At 37.2% G+C, this 18,466-nt stretch overlaps 1 protein-coding gene across 1 annotated transcript; it reads right to left on the bottom strand.

Moving 5' to 3' along the window:
• Positions 1-1,386: 1,386 nt before the first annotated feature.
• OVOL1 (ovo like transcriptional repressor 1) lies at positions 1,387-5,147 on the bottom strand. Its single transcript, XM_053449696.1, has 4 exons — positions 4,746-5,147; positions 3,290-3,459; positions 2,729-2,903; positions 1,387-1,691 (listed from the first exon to the last, which is right to left on the bottom strand). The coding sequence occupies exons 1-4, from the start codon at positions 4,843-4,845 to the stop codon at positions 1,396-1,398; spliced, it is 741 nt and encodes a 246-aa protein (XP_053305671.1). The 5' UTR covers positions 4,846-5,147; the 3' UTR covers positions 1,387-1,395.
• Positions 5,148-18,466: the final 13,319 nt, after the last annotated feature.

The following is an 18,466-nucleotide window of genomic DNA, read 5'->3' as shown; positions in this document are numbered from 1 at the left end:
CGATTGCCTCCTGGTTAAAGGGGGGTCATCTTATACAACTTGTGTTTCCAAAAGTAAAACAAAACTGCAGTTTCTGTAAAACACCGGCAGAGCCTCTACATGAGGCAAGGCAGGAACATCCATGGGTTGGGTCTAATGGGCAAATATAAGGAATACATTATTGGTAAAACATCTTTCTGGTGTGCTTAATGTACCATTTGTACATGTGGACTGTAGTGCTGCAGACTGATCAAAAAATCCTTGGATACTGAAAAGATGTGGTGAAAGGGCCTGACGTGTAGTCGCATATTCCAGCGGGGCTTGTTTTCATCTTCAAACGCCTGAGCACATGCTGGTCTTGGGATGGATATGTACGTCAAGCTGATAAAATGTGTTAATGAAAGCAATGGTTATTTCTGAGACTGGTGAACGCCACTGCATTACAATGATCGGGTATCTGACACGCCAGGGCTAGTAGTGTAGCTTTCTAACTGTTGCATATCTTAATCTGTTATATGTTAATGGTTAATAGCAACATTCCCATCATATTCTTTTAAACTGCCTCGTGCATACAGAAAACATGATGCAGACAAATATCTGCGCTTGGTGGGGATTCATGCTCGTATGGACCATTTATTAAAGATGGTAACTCCCCATGAATCTGGTCTTTGAGGTCTGCCTTGATTTTGGCTCTAAATATATATTAAAATCAAAAAGGGTTAAACACTACTTAAAGTATGCTGCCTGTGTGTTAAGGGCCACATGTGTATGGCTCCGGAATCAATAGCTACGTAGTCCAGCTCTTGGTGAAGTCTTTTTAGCTAACCATCAACCCTATTAAACAATGTTTTTGTTTCCCTCCGCTTTCGCATTTACTTGCATGTTTAGTGCATAGTTTTGCTTGGTACAGATGTGATGTTCCTCATCCTAGGACCCGCATCCCAGGATATTTATGCAGTAAGGTGGTGATCAATTGAATTCGCTTAAAAGAAAAAGGCAACAAGTTAAGTTTTGCTAGGACACAGCCAGTGCCAAATCTTAAGTATTAAAAACATTTTATATAAAGATTTTAGAATATGTACAAGGAAAAAAAAATGCATAGCTTTTTTAAAACCTGAGAAACTAAGAGACCACTATTTTCATTGCATGACAACGCAACTGCTATATGCATACCAGAATCATGAAAGGAAGTATCACCCTCGTACACGGCAACCACATTTAGACGTGTCCGAAACGATGGAGGTCTGCCGTTTGTTTTTAACCAGATGGGTATCAACGATTAATATGTCAGGGTTTACTATCCCTGATATATTCAGGAACGTAAGTTTTGCACTTTCAAATATGAGTGCTTAAGACTCTAGATGGTGACAGAGCTGTGGCAGTTACATCAACATGGAAATGTCACTTAAACCAGTGTCAGATGAGATGTCCACCTTGTAGCAGGGAGCTGACGGTGCTCTGCAGGGCAGCAGTCAGTTTTTTGGTAGCACGCTGAATTAGGGGACTGTTAGGGTGCTGGTCTTGAAGATGATGGATGTGGCTCTCTTGGCTGTCAGCAGTAAACCCACAGTCCTCACACACATAAAGCTTGGTTCTCCGCTCTTTATAGGCGTAGTGCTGCTGTACTCCATGTATCTTCTTCAAATGGGACTCAAGTGAGCAGCGCTGAGTGAAAGCTTTGTCACAGAGATGGCATTTGTACGGACGAACACCTGAGAAGAAGGAGAAATATATTGTTCTAGGACCATAACATTTTCCATGGCTTTCAGAGCTAGCTCTCTCATATTCACCCAAGTGCCATCATTTGCACCTTAAAATATGTTAACTTAATAGACCTCAGCAGATCTGACACTCCCCCACTATAGAAGAATGCATTTAAATTCTCATGTGCTTTAATTTAATATTCAATATTCTTCCAAAAATCATAAAAACAAAGCTCTCACCCGACACAGATGGCGTGACTATGCTTGCCACTATGGCAGGAAAGTTCTCCCACTGAAATTTATTGGAGCACTTTGCAGGGCAGATTTGCAGGGGCACAAATCCTGTCCAGGATGTTCATATCTAGATATTAATTCAGGATAATATTTGTCATATTGCTCAATTATGAGCAAGGTTAATTCAGTATATGGTAAGCATGGGTATTTTGTACCAAAAGTTGGAACTCCTTGTCATAACTGTAATGCCTTATTATCTATATGCAAGTGCAAACACCTACCCAGATACCAGGTCATAGAAAAATACATTTTCATCTTAAATTCCTTTTTGATGATTGTCAATTATATAATCTCCTTGGCTTCCTGTCTATAGACAGACAACCAATAAAAATGTATAAGTCATAATTGATGGGTCAGGAAGCATCCCACAATAACTGCATTTATATATGGGAACTATGCAGCAATGTTAGCAAAAATGGCTTGGGAACGAAGAGCCCAAGGTTAGGTCTTGTGGAGGCCAAAATATAGTTCTATTTTATTTAATAAATATATGAACAATTTTTACAAACCCTCCACCCACCTTCTCTAAATGCCAGCATTTTACAATTTTTTTTACTTAATCTTCAAGCAGGCTTCATCTATCACAACCATTTCCCATGGAGGACCATCGATGAAATAAGCTTGCTCGCTACTCAGTGTGATAACATGAATAATCTCATTGTATGCATTATGAAGGGTAGGCTTGGCCTAACAGACTTACAGTCTCACATAATCCTTGAAGACCCCCTCCTTCTACAGGCCCATTTACTCACCTGTATGAGTGCGCACATGCCTCTTTAGGTCAAAGGTGTCATTGAATCCTTTCCCGCAGTGTTCACACTGATGTCTTTTGACCTCGTTGTGACATTTCATGTGGCGGTTTAGCATCCTCTGGTAGGAGAAGGTCTTGTCACAGAGAGCACAACGGAACAGCATCCTTTGTTCAGCCTGGGGTGGGGTTAATTCAATAATTAGCTGTTTTTGGGCATATAGAAGCAGTATTTAAACACAGACGAACCAGAAAGATGAGAAGACTGTATCAAGCAGCACAATAGTGTAGAACGGTTCAAATTGTGTCTAAGTATTTTGTTCACCAGAAATAGCATTATCTATTTATAATATGCTAGTACATTTGAAATAGTTGTATATTGGGGGACGCCCAAAATGGAGCTGGTATGAAGAAGGCCAACACTTAAGAGCTTAGATAAAGAATACATCCAGGAATCCATAAGTTGAAACGTGCGTACAGAATTCTTAGGGTAGGTTGTAAACAGAACATATGATGTAGGAACAAAATAGATGGTGATTACTCCATAACTGGTTTCCTTCCTCACCTGAAGAGACTGGTCTTGGTCCTGAACTGCATGGCCCTGGACCTTCCCGCGATCTGTCACATGGTATGAAGGGGTCCCTGTTGCACAGCGTAGATGATGTAATGACAGATCAAGAGCTTCCTCGTGGTCATGTGAAGGTGGTTCTACCGGAGACACATACCCCACTGTCACTGAAGGATAAAAAGATGAAGGTTGTTGGTTTCAAATGCGAAACTGTGTAGGAGTAAGAGTTCCGACAAGTCAGAGACAGCAGACAAACTGAGATAATTTACACCCAACCCATCCCAAAAGCACAGGCCCTGTCAGTAGTGGGAGACAGAAAAAATTATCACCATCTCATTTACGCCACACCCAGCACATTAAATGCAGAGACTGTTCATTCTTTGTTTCCATTCATTGTTATTTGTGTAGGAAGGAAGGTCTCATTCTACTTATCCATTACTCACAGGGAAAGAAAATCCATGGCGTGCAATCAGCTATAGACTACAAATCCCATGATGCCCAGGTAGCTCTTATGGTTGGCTGAGCATAAGGACAGCAGCCTTCCATGGCAGTTAGAGTGCCAGAGACTGTCTATCACCGATTTCTCCCCAATTTCTCCCCGATTTCTCTCGTATTAACAGAAAATCCCAACACATATAACTATATAGCAGCAGATATTTATATACAAAACCAAAAATACATTCTGCATTCTAAAAAAAACACAAACGAGGCCGCAGCTCGTGGATAATCAGCTGACAACTGACGGCTATGTGTTTGTCAATTATTATAATGTCAAGCAGTGGTAGTTACAACATTCATAACTTAACCACTGATATACGACACACAATTTTCCATGTGGGCCCCATCCAGATATACAAAGTACAAGTGGGTAAAACCGGAAGCTGTCAAAATCAGCAATTATGGAGATAATTGTAATGAAATTCTGAAAGGTTGTTCTTGTCATGTTGACAATAGAGTATCAAATATTATATCATGTTTTGAAAACATGTACGGTATAAGACATTACTTCTCTACAGGTAATATCTCTGAGCAACAAACCCGTGGAAATATCAAGTTTCTTCTTAACAAAAACTCTTAAACCAACTTTTTCCTACCAAATCATATTAACTAATATAATTTACAGAGAATTAAGTGACCCCATTAAACATAACCTTGGAATATATGTATCAGAGCTTGAGAAATTCTGCAATACACTATTCAATCATGAGTGGTGCTCTCATGTAACCATATAAGCAGCTGCTTTCCCGGAATCACAGGGGAAAAAGTGTAACGGTGGCATTTAACCACATACCAAGGCACGTAGGGTCCATCAAAAGCCTTGATCAGACCCTACATTTACATGTGTATCCGATTTAAATGTCAACAAAATCTTTGGTCAATGTTATATCAAATCAAAAGAGATGAGCTATTACAAGCAACACATATGAAAGAATGAAGAGGCTGTTATATTTACCTGGTATGAACATGTCTCCTCTATCTTCATCCGATACTTCTCCCCAGTTTCTCTTTCCTGATCCCAAACATGACTTCTTCACCAGAAATGCCCTGGGCATGTTGAGTATCTTCGCTTTGCGCAATTGTATCCGTTAATTGCTCTGACAGGTTGTTTGCTTTAAACTTTTTAGAGTCCATACAAAGTCATATTTATAAAAAAAAATGTCAATTCAAAATTGATTGCCTTCCACTATATTTAAACCTAACACCAAAAATCTGACCAAAAAATATCTAATTTATACTCATTTTAACAACTATTTGAAGAACTAGAACATTGATGTGAAACAATTTCATCAGAGCTGCGGGAGGCCTATTGGAGATCCAAAAGTACATATTTTTTTATAAAATCATATAAAGGTTCAGTAATGGACAAAATTCTAATACTTATGTATTTAACTCATGGATTTAGAATCTCCTAAAATTATTGTAGACCATATTTTATTGTTCTACAATTTGAAATGATAGTAAATTTGATTCTGTCACCTGTCGGTTAAGCCAGTAGAGATGTCTTGAGTCCAAAGAATATTTGTAGACAAAGTTCTCAGAAATGATCTTATCCAAACGTAGAGGAACATAGATGAAGTTATGCTGCTAGCTGGGAAGGCACGAGTTATGAAATAACGGTGGGGGGAGGATCCACCTCTGTATTATTATTTTTTATCATCTTCTGTCAACCTGTTAAACCTGTTTCAAAACCGCTTGGAAACGCTTTAGGGAGGAGATGAAGATTGGTAAGGTGGGGACGTAGCTTCTGGGTGGGAGAAGGAAGAGCCCACACCCTGACCTGCATACACATTGCCACATTAAACCCGAACATCTCTATAAGGGTGTATATGTGTACCTGTTACTAGGGTGTGTGTGTTATTCTGTGGTGTGAAAACACTGACACACAACTGCATAGTGTTTGTATGAAGGAATGTGAGGGGGCTCAGAGCTGTAATTTCGTAATACACCCATCTCATCCTAACAAACAGACGTTGGGACATGTGGCCCTAATACACAGATGCAAGAACACACACACCTCTCACCCTCTCCAAATACAGAGATATTAGAATGTCTGTTATTTCAAATGACAATTTATTGTCAACAATTTATTGTTTATTTTTAAATATATATACTTTAGAATTGCTTTATCTGTAGCAGGGATCCAGATTCTGGAGTGATGCAAGGTGTGGCTGGCATTTGGTACATTTGGCATAATACAGTAAAGCTTTGCAAAACAGAATCATGGATCTTCAGTGTTCAGCATACAGAAGTAACTAGACCAATATCAAAGACAGGATTGGCCATCTGAAGGGCTACTACCTTGGTGACTTTTGTAAAGCTTATCAAAAACATCTTGGACTTATTTTAGGGGATGTGTGGTCAGGAGCTTGACAGGTAGATTTTTAGTTCCAGCTCCTTAGCACATTCTAAATGATTGCCTTAGCTATGATCTACCAGCAGATCAACCTCGCACGTTTTGCTTCAAAGCAGTATCCTACCGGGGATAGGCAAAGTGTCCGTTCAAGGACACCAGTGTCAGTGGCAAGGTTTGTGGAGGACCATAGAACACCATTAAATTGTCCACCAGAGACCTCAGTAAATGTCCACCATGAACACCATTGGTGCCTATCCCTGTATCTTACCATAGTCAGTTCTATCACTGTTTTTATATAGAGGGTAAGTAAGAGAAGTGAGATTACACACCCGTTATACCGTATATCTCCTCTAAATCTTTCTCCATTTTACACCTGAAGACTGACTAATTGTAGGTTAGTAACATCAGGTATATAACTGAATATGTTACTTGTCTTATTGCATTATATGAATTACATTACTCTTCCTGCATAAGGAGGGACACCTCTAGAGCACTTCTAAATCCTGCTGATCTATCAGAGAGTAATCAGCTACCAGACTGTCCTGGGAACACCCAACTCATTTTGAAAAACCTTTTGCTGCTGCCAAGAAATTTTGAAGAAGAAGTATTTTCACCACAATTCATACATACATGAGGAAAATATGCAAAAAGAAAAAACGTACAAAACATTATATGAAAAATAGTGCATTTAACTGTAAGGGACATGTTCTGTTGTTCTATATTGATTATTCTTTAGTTGTTTATTTATTATTATTATTTGTACATTCAAAGAACAGACTTTTTTGTAGTCCTCCATTTTGACTTTTTTTAGATTATAATCAATGCTTTTGTTCTTTTTTCTGCAAAATCGTTTTGCTTTTAAGGCCCCACAGTAGGATTTATATAGTACCAAAAATAAAATCTGTCACTTCTTACTACTGTTACTACCATTCCTATCTAGTGTAGTATTTAGCAAGGAGAGTCTCCATTTATGACCTAACAAAAACTTCACCCTCTTTCCTCCATGACCTCTTTTTGTAGAACCACATATGTTTGTATAATTAAATCAAGTGTTTTACTCTGTTCCTTAACAGTACCTACATGGCCTTGGGACACAGAATAAGGTGCTTTTTTGTGCAGATTTTATGGGATGGTCTATACAGGTACTTAAATTCTGGTTCCAAATACAGCAATGTTTCCTAAAGTAAATTGTCGCCGCCACAACGTGGCTGGACAGGAATGTGTTGCTGGTACAAACTTAGATTACACGGGCATACCCATACTGAGCTGTTATAAAACGCCATCACCAGGAAGGAAAAAGAAGGGGACGGGATAGTCCAAGGAGGTGACGCTTGTTGATATATATTATGTATTGTAGTGCAGTGATAATAGAAAAAAAATGGACTAAAGCGGCGGCAGCACACACAAACAAGGATCACCCACTCATTTGGGGCCACCCATTTGACTCCACTGGCAATGACTCCCAAAAGACAGAAAAGTTCCATATTTTGGCAAAGGCATGATGTCAGTACCTCTTCTCTTCGCATCTATGCCTTCTCAAACTCTTTTTAAAAGACAACCAACCTAAACATAAACTATGCATGTATCCGCCACTCTCGCATGTGCCTTGTGGAGCTTCTCCAAAAATACCTAGCGTGCGTCACTCCTACCTTTACCTGGAAAACCAATGAAAGACTGTCTTAAATAGAAATGCACCCCTCATGACTATATAAAAACAAATAATAGCATAAAAAATGCTCATGTAATTATTACCGCATCTTTTTTTTTTCTATATTTATCTACGCTGACTGTACGCAGTGGCTGTTATTTTGGCCTTTGCAAATGCTGACTGCAGTTGCCATGGTAACATTCTTCAAAAGCTAACTATTGATGCACTTTGCACGGTATTGTTACAATGGTAAGAGCACAGCACCAAGTAATAAAAGAATCTGCCCAACCGCTCCGATTGTTGATTCCAATTTGATATATTTTGGGCAAAATTATAAAAACTACAGAGATGCTGGCCAAAGAACCATTTCATGCATATGGTAGTTGAGATGTCCCTTTAGTGTCCCTTATGCAAAGGCACGAGGGGATTACCATACCCTTTTACCCATTGCTTGCCTGTTAGATATTTTCCATGCAGGAAATGTGTTCAGTTAAACACATTTTCATGCACATGATATACTGACCACCTGTCAGCTCCAATGGGTGCGCTTTCCTGCCGCTGATTGGCTGCTTCAAGCAGCCAATGAGTGGCAAAAATTGTCGGACAAAGGAGGAGGACAGCTGTAGCTTCTATCATCTGTTTTTAAAGAATGGATATTAAAGTACAAGAAATACCAATAACGTAAGATCTGACATGTAATTTAAAAACAAAACTCAGCACAGTTAGAATTGATCCATACTCCAATGAAAAAATGTTATCACAACATGTAAACAGGATAATGTAAATAGTCTTTGAAGAAGCCAATATCATGCTTTTTTTCTTAATTTTCTTCTAACATGCTGTCCCCTCCTAACATTGAGAACACGTAAATCGTACCACTCCCAAAACCCCCTCCTACAGAGCTATATAGGACACAAAACCTGCATAACGTCAATCTTTATACACGGACGGGTGTATTTCAAAACATAATGGGAAGAGCTGTTATAATTACAGGGTGGTGATAATTAATGGAATAACAGGTTTCCATTCGACTGCTCCTGTATCAACATGAAATTGGGAACAGTTATTAGCTCCTGTTATTGTTGCGGATAACTAGTATCAGTTAACTGCAGAGCTCCCCCTTTAAAAATGTAGACTATACGGTGTTGATCTGCTGAGCATATAGCTTTTGCGTGCTTGTTTTCAATCTTGTATTTTCTTAAGTATATTTGGGTATTTGTTTCTTTTGTGGGTAATAACATTGGGTATTTCACAGAATGTCATGTATTCTTTTTTTATAGACAACAGACACGGATGAATGCTGGAAATCTCTATTACATTAGTGTCTACTTTAGATAAATGAGAGAATGAACCGGATACTCCTTATTTGTTACTCCTTTATTCATTTATTATCGGCACCCACCATTATTGCCCTTAACATCCTCTTCGATCCCTCTCTTTCTCTTACTAGAGTTACCTTGTCACATTGACCTTATCATTCCTTCACCTTGCTACATAATTAAGAGGTAATATTTATTTTATCTCAATGTATCATATTCACCCTGTACTTTACCCTGTAGCTGTGGCCAAGATGAGCCACCAATGGCTTCAGCCTGTCCAAAGCCCAACACCTGGCTCGACAAGCCAGTGTAAATCCCTTCTCTACTTTATTATTTTGGTTCATATAAGGGGCACAAGGACTTTCCTTATGTTGCAGATGGGTACAGCTTGGGTCACATGAAGCCAGATGAGCCAAGTCCAGTATCTGGCTCCACTTTGCGATTCAGTCTTTTGTCTACTCCATTCTACTACCTTGCCTTAAACTCACTGTTTGGATGGAAAGTAAAGTCAAAACCCCAAAATGGAGGTTTGGCCTTTTGTATCTCTGAAATTGATCAATGCGGTTGTTAGCTTTCCAAACACCTGAGACAATTAGCCATTCCTTAAAATGTAAAATTGTAAAATGTTGTTTTACCCTCAGTGAAGACAAGGAGATTGTGAGACCAACTATATGAAAGAAGTCTTCACAAGGTACTACAGTCTAGAGCCAGACACTCAGCACTCTACTTTCCATTAATGGCTCCAAGACTTTAGTTCTAAAACAGTTCTTTTTTCCTTCACAAAATGTAGACAGGAGTGAGTGTGTTTACCAATAAGGTAGCCACACCTCACTCCTCAGATGCCCTAAAAGTGTTTAGCCTGTCTTTTCAGGAATCTATCTAGAAATAATGTTCACTTTTTGGATGCTTAAATGATTAATTAACAGAAAATAGTCAACAATTATGGAACTCTTGTAGCCACCACACACACTGCCATATTCACAACAGCAACGACTGTAACGGAGGCAGCTAGCAGTTTTGAAAATTATAACCGCCAGTCTCTGGAAAGCACAAGAGTAACAGTGTAATAACCATTGTTATCTATTAGAATATGTACCATGAGGACCTTTTTTCTTCTGTATTGACCGGTCCTTAATTTTGTTTAGACTGTTTATGAAAGACAGTGTTTTTTTTTCACCTTTACTGTGCTGCAGAACTTGTTGGTGCATGAAAATAATTAAAGTGCATAGGATGGACGAAGTGTCCTTTTTCACATATTACTACTTTTTGTTTGTTTAACTGTATTTTTGCTTAATACTTGTAGGTGCCATCCTGCAACATAGAAGAGTACTGTAAGGATCCCCTGTGCTGTCCCTGTCATTGGTCCGCTTCCCTGGTGACAGGGCGTTACCTGAGGCTCTCCCAAGATGTCCCTCTTCTGGTGGATCCTCAGAGGTAGTGGGTCACCATAGCCCATCACCACTTCCTCACCTCGGTTATAGGCCTTGTGGTAGGCCCGGTGATTTTGTTCTTCTGACCCAGCTTGTTCTGACCCAGTTTGCTGCTTCACAATTTGGCTTGATGAAAGTGACTCTGTTGCTGACCCAACCATATTTTTGACCTTGCCTGCTTCTTACGTGATTTGGCCTTGGTTTGTTACTCTCAGCTTTAGACCTTGGCCTGACCCTCGCTTCGCCCTGGTGCCGTTTCTGCTATTGTTCCCAGCGTCTGTCGCCTCTCGCTGGCTTGCCTTCCTCTGCACTACAGGTTCTTTTACTTGCAAGTACTTACTTACACATGTATGTGTTTATGATGCAAAAGACGTTTATTGTACAAACTATATGCCTGAACATTTGGTGAAGCTGTTGGTGTTGTGTTCTGCACTCCATTATAGAATGCCTTTTACATGTATGTCAAGTCTATGAATAAACTCAATCGAGCCCCGCTTAATGGTGCAATATTATAAGTCATGGGAAATCAATAAATAGCTCATAGTATGGGAATAAGGTAATTTTAGCTACCTGTAAGTCTTTACAGTTCAAGGAATGGATGATAGCATAAAGGTGAGGTCGGCTGGGGGGAGTGGTAGCCTAAGGGAGAGAAAGGGTGGGGATTGGCAGAGGACGGATCAGGTAATTTCAGGCTGAGAGACAGATGTTGTCAAACAAAAAAAACATTGCGTACAGAAAAAGAAAGAAAGTGAGAATTAACTATAATCTAGTTGATATTCTGAAACAGAAAAATACAAATACACATATCAATGTCTGGCTAAGTGACTTGCTCAGTATATAATGCTCAGTATATAATAATAAGAGTTGTGCTGTACCACCCTCTGTGTCTTGCTTGCTTTAAAATGATAGGAGTTATACTGTACAAGTGTCTCGGTCTGGCTCAGTATATAGTAATAGACGTTATGGTGTGATGGGAGTTATTCTGTACTGCAGTTTGCGTCTGGGCTTGGTACAGTATATAATGTGTTATATAGTATAACACAGTATATAATGATATAGTGAAACAACGCTATATTAAGCTATATAAGTGATATAAAAAGTGATATATAAAAGCCATACTGACCTTGGACTGATATTCTAAACTGTGAGACTCCGTGGATACGATCAGAACCCCTTTATTTTTTAAACTTTACATAAAATCAAGGTTAACTTGAATGTAATTATACATAACTTCTCAATGATGGCCTCAGCTTTTGAGGCCTAATCAGTCATTAATTGCTAACAAAGCTGCTGTTTCTATATTTGAGAATTTTTCTATAAGCCTTCTTAAGGTTACTCAAATGGTTTAACTATAATTGACTTATTTATAAATTAACAGTTGAATTTGAGCTTCCATCTCCACATTCTACATTAAATTACATTATACAATTAAATTAAGCTTAATTCGAAATAATTTTACACAATTTTCATAACTATGGCCTTAGTTCCTAAGGCCTAATTAATCATTAAGCGCTAGGAAAGCTGTTGCATTTTGCACAATTTCTTAATGCCTCCTAAAAAGGATAGAGAGAGAGAAAGAGATAGGGACAAGGAAAAGTCCCAAAATAGTTGTTACTATTCTCCAAAAAATGGCAATACCTTTAGAAAATCACTACCTGGTATAATGGCCACGCCAGAACGACCTAATTTAAGTCAAGGCTTTAGTGAGTCCATTGAACCATTATCCAATACTATCTTAGCAAAAGCATTGGAGAATCTCCGGGAACAAATTAAAATGGACTTTAAAGAAAACCTAACTGAGCTTAAACAAGAGATCCAATCAATCTCAGAAAATATGTCTTCACTTATGATTGAAACACAATCGCTGAGAAGCGAAATTGAACATCTACAATCTCATAACAAATTATTGAAAGAGGATCTAAATAAATTAGAGCTCAAATTAGCGGATTTAGAAGATCCTTCAAGAAGAAGAAATCTAAGGATAAGAGGAATCCCTGAAACAGTTTCCAACGACCATTTGGAAACTTTTTGTAAGGAATGGATTTCCACTGTAATTAAACCTGATAAATTGGGATGCTTTCCTTTTGAGCGTTTACGCCGTTTACCAAAACCGAGAAGTCTTATTAATTCTGAAAAGCCGAGAGATGTAAATTATCTGCTTCAACAATGCTTGTATTAAAGATCTTCTGATGAAAGCTGCAAAGGCTAAATTATTTCCTGATCCATACAAAGAATTTTTGTTATTAGAAGATCTGTCTTTGACCACAAGAAATAACAGATGAACATTTTTGGAAGTAATTCTTACACTGAGAAAGATGGGAATCATGTATAGGTGGCTTTTTCCAACTAGACTTTCCTTCACCTTCAATCAGAAAGACTACATCTTTGACGATCCTGCTAAAGCAATAGCTCTGCTAATACAGAATGGAGATGTGGAGAAAACAACTGACTGAAAAGCGCGACTTCTTTTTCCCCTCTATGTCGACTATTAAATATGTACACGAATCTCTCTACACTAATACTTTACTGCAGTCTCTTGCTACATATTTGCTATTTTATTATTTATTAATAACTGTTCTTTAGAAATTGGAAGATTAATTTGAACATTATTTTATTAATTATGAATAATGTTTCTCTAGAAATTGAAAGTTGGGCGTCTTTAGATGGTTAAGCTTTGGATATTGAATGAAATTATCGAAGGCTTATTATCAGCTATCGCCTATGTTTACTACTACTAACCTATGTATGGTTAATCCTGATGACCTAGCTGTTGGGCTCTTTCTCTCTAGTGAAATTAGATTACTGAACATGAATATGTATATATATATTTAAAAAAAAAAATTCTCTCATTACACAAACACTATAATCGGTGTTATGGATACAATTTCTACTGTACTTAATTATGAATAATTTTAATTTAACCATTTGGACATAGAAAGGCACGGTGTTTTGACGATAAATTAGATTATTGTACACAATTTTATAAGCTGGTTAAGTTCTCATATGATCACCGAATATAACCACGATTAATATTTCTACATTGATCACCGAATATAACCACGATTAATATTCCTACATTGATATTCTACTGTAGTTTTTGTCAAACACTTACTAACTACGAATAATTTTTCACTAGAAATTGAAAGACTGATTTCCTTAGATGATTAAGTTATAGATATTGAATCAATTGTTGATCACTGAACTTGAATACTAATACCTTTACACTAATATTTTATTACTGTTTTTTGTTAACACCCTATTAAGTATGAATAGGGTGATTAAGCTTTAGATATTGAATGATATTAATATAGGTTTATTACTAGTCACAATGTTTGTTTACTACTAATTTATGTTCCTTAATTCAGATAACTTAGTTGATGGGCCTTTTCTTTTCAATGAAACTTGATCACTGAATAAGAATATATATATTTTTATCTTATTACTTAGTTTAAGTTTTTCACATAAACACTATATTGATGCTATGGATATATTTTTCATTGAACTTAATCATGGATAATTTCCTTCTCCCCCCCCTTTCTTCTTCTGCTCTTTCCTTTTTTTCTCCTCCTCTGTCTTTGGGACGCCATCCCTAGGTCCTCTAACATCTCCACATGAATATGCTCTGATTTTTTCTGTTTTTGGGTATCAGAGTAAGAGATGCATACATTTCCATATCTCACCTGTGTGTATGTAATATGTATGTTTGATGGGGCAGAGGGGATGTTCAAAGGAGTCAATTCGATATATGGGAGAAACACAAGCAGACACTATGGGGTGAAATTTAAAATAAAATGGTAAAGCTGAATCTGGTCACTATAAATGCTCAAGGATTAAATACTCCTCAGAAGAGGATGTACCTGTATGAAACACTAATTAGAGAAAAAATAGCTATATGTTTCGTTCAAGAGACCCATTGGAATAATGAGGACATTTAAAAAATATCCTATAGTATACTCTTCAAATTTATTAAATAAAAAAAGAGGGGTGCTGCAATAATTATCTCAAGAGATATTAAATTCGATTATATTTTTCATGACGTGGCGGGTGAGCTTAATTATGCTTTGGCCAATTCATATAACCAAAACCTCTCATTTATATTATGTTTATGTATTTGTTGCCAACTTTATTAGGGTAAGAAGCGCAGACCGTTTTTGTTTCTTGTATACATTGTACAGCCAATACACTGTTTCTTGCAGCATGCTTACACCTGTTTGGAAGGCCTCGTATTATACATTTGTATTATTTGAGCCTGTGACTAGCTTAGCGCACCAACATTTTTTCTTTTCCCTATTTTTCATGAGCATGATATATACGGCAGATATATTATTCTTATTTGTAAATTAAATGATTCTATTTTTACGTTGGTAAATTTATATGCTCCTAATGACTATCCAGTAAAATTTTTGGCCTCTTTAATCACAAGGATTGAGGAAATTAGAAATGGGACATTAATTCTTGGAGGAGATTTGAACTGTGTGTCAAATATCTTGACAAGAGACTAAATGACAGCAAGCTCTGAGACTTACCAGTCTTATGGACAAACATAATTTATTTGATATTTGGAGGACTCAGCATCCCACAGAGAAGGACTATACATTCTTTTCTAACAGGCATCTTTCGTACTCTAGGATTGATGCACTATATACGCACTTACCAACTGTAAAAAATTGTATCTCTTCAAGAATTGGCAATATAACTTGGTCAGACCATGCTCCTGTGTTTTTCAGGTTAACAGATCGCTTCAATTACAACTGTAGACCAGACTAGAGACTTAATGAATTTAATTTAAAAACTGACCTGGCCAAACAAAACTTAATAATATAAAGAAGTCCAAAAATGTATTCAAACATACGATAATGGCTCAGTCCAAGATTTTACTGTCTGGGGTGCATTAAAATGTTCCTATCTTAGAAAGCAAAAAGGTAGACCTATCTCAGATTTATATATAACAAAAACTGAACGTATCAACAAAACAAATCCAAATCTAAAGTTGGCTAAAGAAATAGCAGAACTTCAGATGGAAATCAAAACAAAATTAAATGAGAAATTAGAGCGAGCTATCTTCTTTTCTAAACAGAAATGGTATTATGAAAGCAATCATCCTAATAGATGTACCACCAATAAAATTAGTAGCAAGTCACCGACACAGAATCAAGAGGCTTATATATAGAGACTCCTATATATATACTCCTTGATCCGACCCAAATCGCTGAAGCCTTTAAAGATTATTACAAGTCTCTCTATAATTCGAGACAGAGATATCTCTCCTGAGCGTACTGAACAAAATTCTACAAAAACTGCCACTCCCTTATTATCAAATTATCAAATGAAAAGTTGAACTTTATTAATAGACCATTCTCTATGAAAGAAGTAAAAGATGCAATCTCAAACTTAAAACCAGGGAAATCCCCTGGCCCTGATGGATATACTGCATTATTTTATAAGATACTGGACCCGCTGATTTCCCCTATATTGCTACGGGTATTTAATAGCATAGTGGAGATGGAAGCGGCTCCTAAATTGTTTCTACAAGTATTGTTTCTACCTATCTAAATTATAGGCCAATATCGTTAATCAACTTAGATGCTAAGATATATTCGAAGATTCTGGCGAACAGATTGAACAGTGAATGAGGTGATTACAGATCTGATTCATCCAGATCAATCTGGGTTTATCCGTGACCGATCAGGTGAGGACAATACCCGTAAATTGATAGATCTGATTTCACAAGCTCATTCTCTATCTATACCTTCTGCTTTCCTGGCGCTTGACGCCGAGAAAGCATTTGACAGAGTTAGCTGGAACTTTCTGAGTGCTACCTTGGACGCTGTTGGGATCACAGGTTTCTTTAAAAAAAAGTATGATGGCCTTATATAGTTTTCCAAGTGCTAAGGTGACAGGTCCTTCTTTGAATTCTTCATTTTTCAATATCTCTAATGGCACTTGACAAGGATGCCCGTTGGCTCCTTTGTTGTACCCCTTAACTATTGAGCCATTTAGCTATATTAATCAGATTATCTCAAGAAATTAAAGGATTTACTTTTTATAATCATACTGAATCATAAAATAACTTTATATGCTCCCTGCGGCACTGTCAGCCGTTCGAGAATATAGTCTATATTCTAACTACAGATTAAATCTCCCTAAAACACAGTTGATGACCGCGTATCTTTCGCCTGAGCAAAAGACTTTCCTTACGGACCAGTGCCATTTAGATTGTACAAAGGATTGGGTGGGCTACCTGGGCATTAGACTTATGTTCAATTTAAAGAAATTAGTTTCTAGCAATTATGACTGAACGACTTTGTCTCCCAAATAGCAAGAATGAAATTAGTGAAATTTTCTTGGCTAAAATCCTATTTGATTCCTAAAATTCTATATATTTTTAGGATCATTCCACTTCGCGTCTCTGGACGTATTCTGGATAAGATTTCTAAATTCTTTTTTTCCTTTGTTTGGCAAAACCGGAAGTCTAGAATTAACCAGAAAGCGATTACAAGAAGTTTCAGACAGCTAGGTCTCGGGCTCCCAGATTTAAGAATGTTGCACGAAGTAGTAAGGTTTACCCATGTGCTATACTGGGACATTTAAAAGGATAAAAACTTAGGCTGGCTGTATTGTGAAAGGGTCCAAGCGAAAGAACAGGACCTGTTAAATCTTTTTTGGCTTAATCCTTCTGTACTAAAACAACAAAAATTCACGAACCCAAGTATACAAGACGCTATAAAAACTAGCTATAAATTTAGGTTACTATTTGGAGCAAAAACAGATTTTAAGGTATTAAAATACTATATCTCTAACATAGACTTAACAAACTGGACATTAACTAATATTCAGACACTTGGGAGACCTTAAATTGAATGACTCTGTTCTGACTTTCTCGGAGATCCAGACTAAGTTTAGGCTTCATGATAATGAGCTATTTTCGTACCTTAGACTGAGACACTTCTTGTGGTCCCAGGTAGTCCATCCACCCTCTGCTCTTGATATACTTATTAACAAACATTATATAAAAAACTTAATTTCAAAGATAACATCTTTTTTTGGATACAGTAAAAGAGGCTACAATACCTCTTTCCATACAGAATACAGAAATGGCAAAATGACTGATATCTCCTTCTCTATGGAAAATTGACAGCTTCGTGGTTATTGGTTAGGAAAGCGGTTCATTCAGTAAACCTTCATGAGATGTACTTTAAACATATACATCCATGGTATTTAGTCCCCCTTCGACTAAGTAGATTTTCAAATCTAAATTCTAGGAGATACTTGGAGACGCGGTTCCGAGATAGGATCACAACTCCATATATTTGATGGGCATGTCGTAAATTAGGGAACATTAAGCATGAAACAACTAGGCTCCTTTCATTTGTATTTAAACGTAAAGTTTTTTTACATCCCTATATCTGGCTTTTTCACCTGGATCTACCTTCTTCATCCAGCTCATGTAAAATACTGGCAGTCAATATACTACTTTCCATAAAGATCTGCCTCGCTCGATCTTGGCGCAACCTTAAAGCTCCTACTTGGACCAAGATAATTAAGCAAATTTTGTTTCAAGCAAATATGGAAAGATATTTCTACTCTTTAAATCAAAATTTTTCTAGATACAATGATATCTGGTCCATATGGTCAGTCTATACTCAAGATATACACTTCAACGTTGATCTTATCCTTTAGCTAAACTTTTGACATACCTATGAGCAGTATCAGTTATTGCAATGTGGCCTTGGCCGCTTTACCTTAAAACTAACATCCCAATGGGAACATAGATGCCCCGCCGTGCCAATAAGCCCATAAATTAAAATTAACATTAAAAGTACCAAAAAAATGTATTTTACTTAAAAAATATACTTTGTTTTTTTAATGGTTGGTAAGTGGAACAGCCGTTTAAGGCTGCAACTTAAACATAACTACAGCAAA

This window comes from Spea bombifrons, chromosome 10 (genome assembly GCF_027358695.1).
Source record: "Spea bombifrons isolate aSpeBom1 chromosome 10, aSpeBom1.2.pri, whole genome shotgun sequence".
NCBI classification, from domain to species: domain Eukaryota; kingdom Metazoa; phylum Chordata; class Amphibia; order Anura; family Pelobatidae; genus Spea; species Spea bombifrons.
This window is presented reverse-complemented; position numbering and strand designations above follow the sequence as displayed.

Excerpts from the sequence above, each read along its gene's own strand:
- OVOL1 (XM_053449696.1), bottom strand. The coding sequence starts at position 4,845 with ATGCCCAGGGCATTTCTGGTGAAGAAGTCATGTTTGGGATCAGGAAAG. Across the intron at positions 3,460-4,745 it reads AGGAGACATGTTCATACCAG|TGACAGTGGGGTATGTGTCT; the intron begins GTAAATATAACA and ends TTTATCCTTCAG. Across the intron at positions 2,904-3,289 it reads ACCAAGACCAGTCTCTTCAG|GCTGAACAAAGGATGCTGTT; the intron begins GTGAGGAAGGAA and ends ACCCCACCCCAG.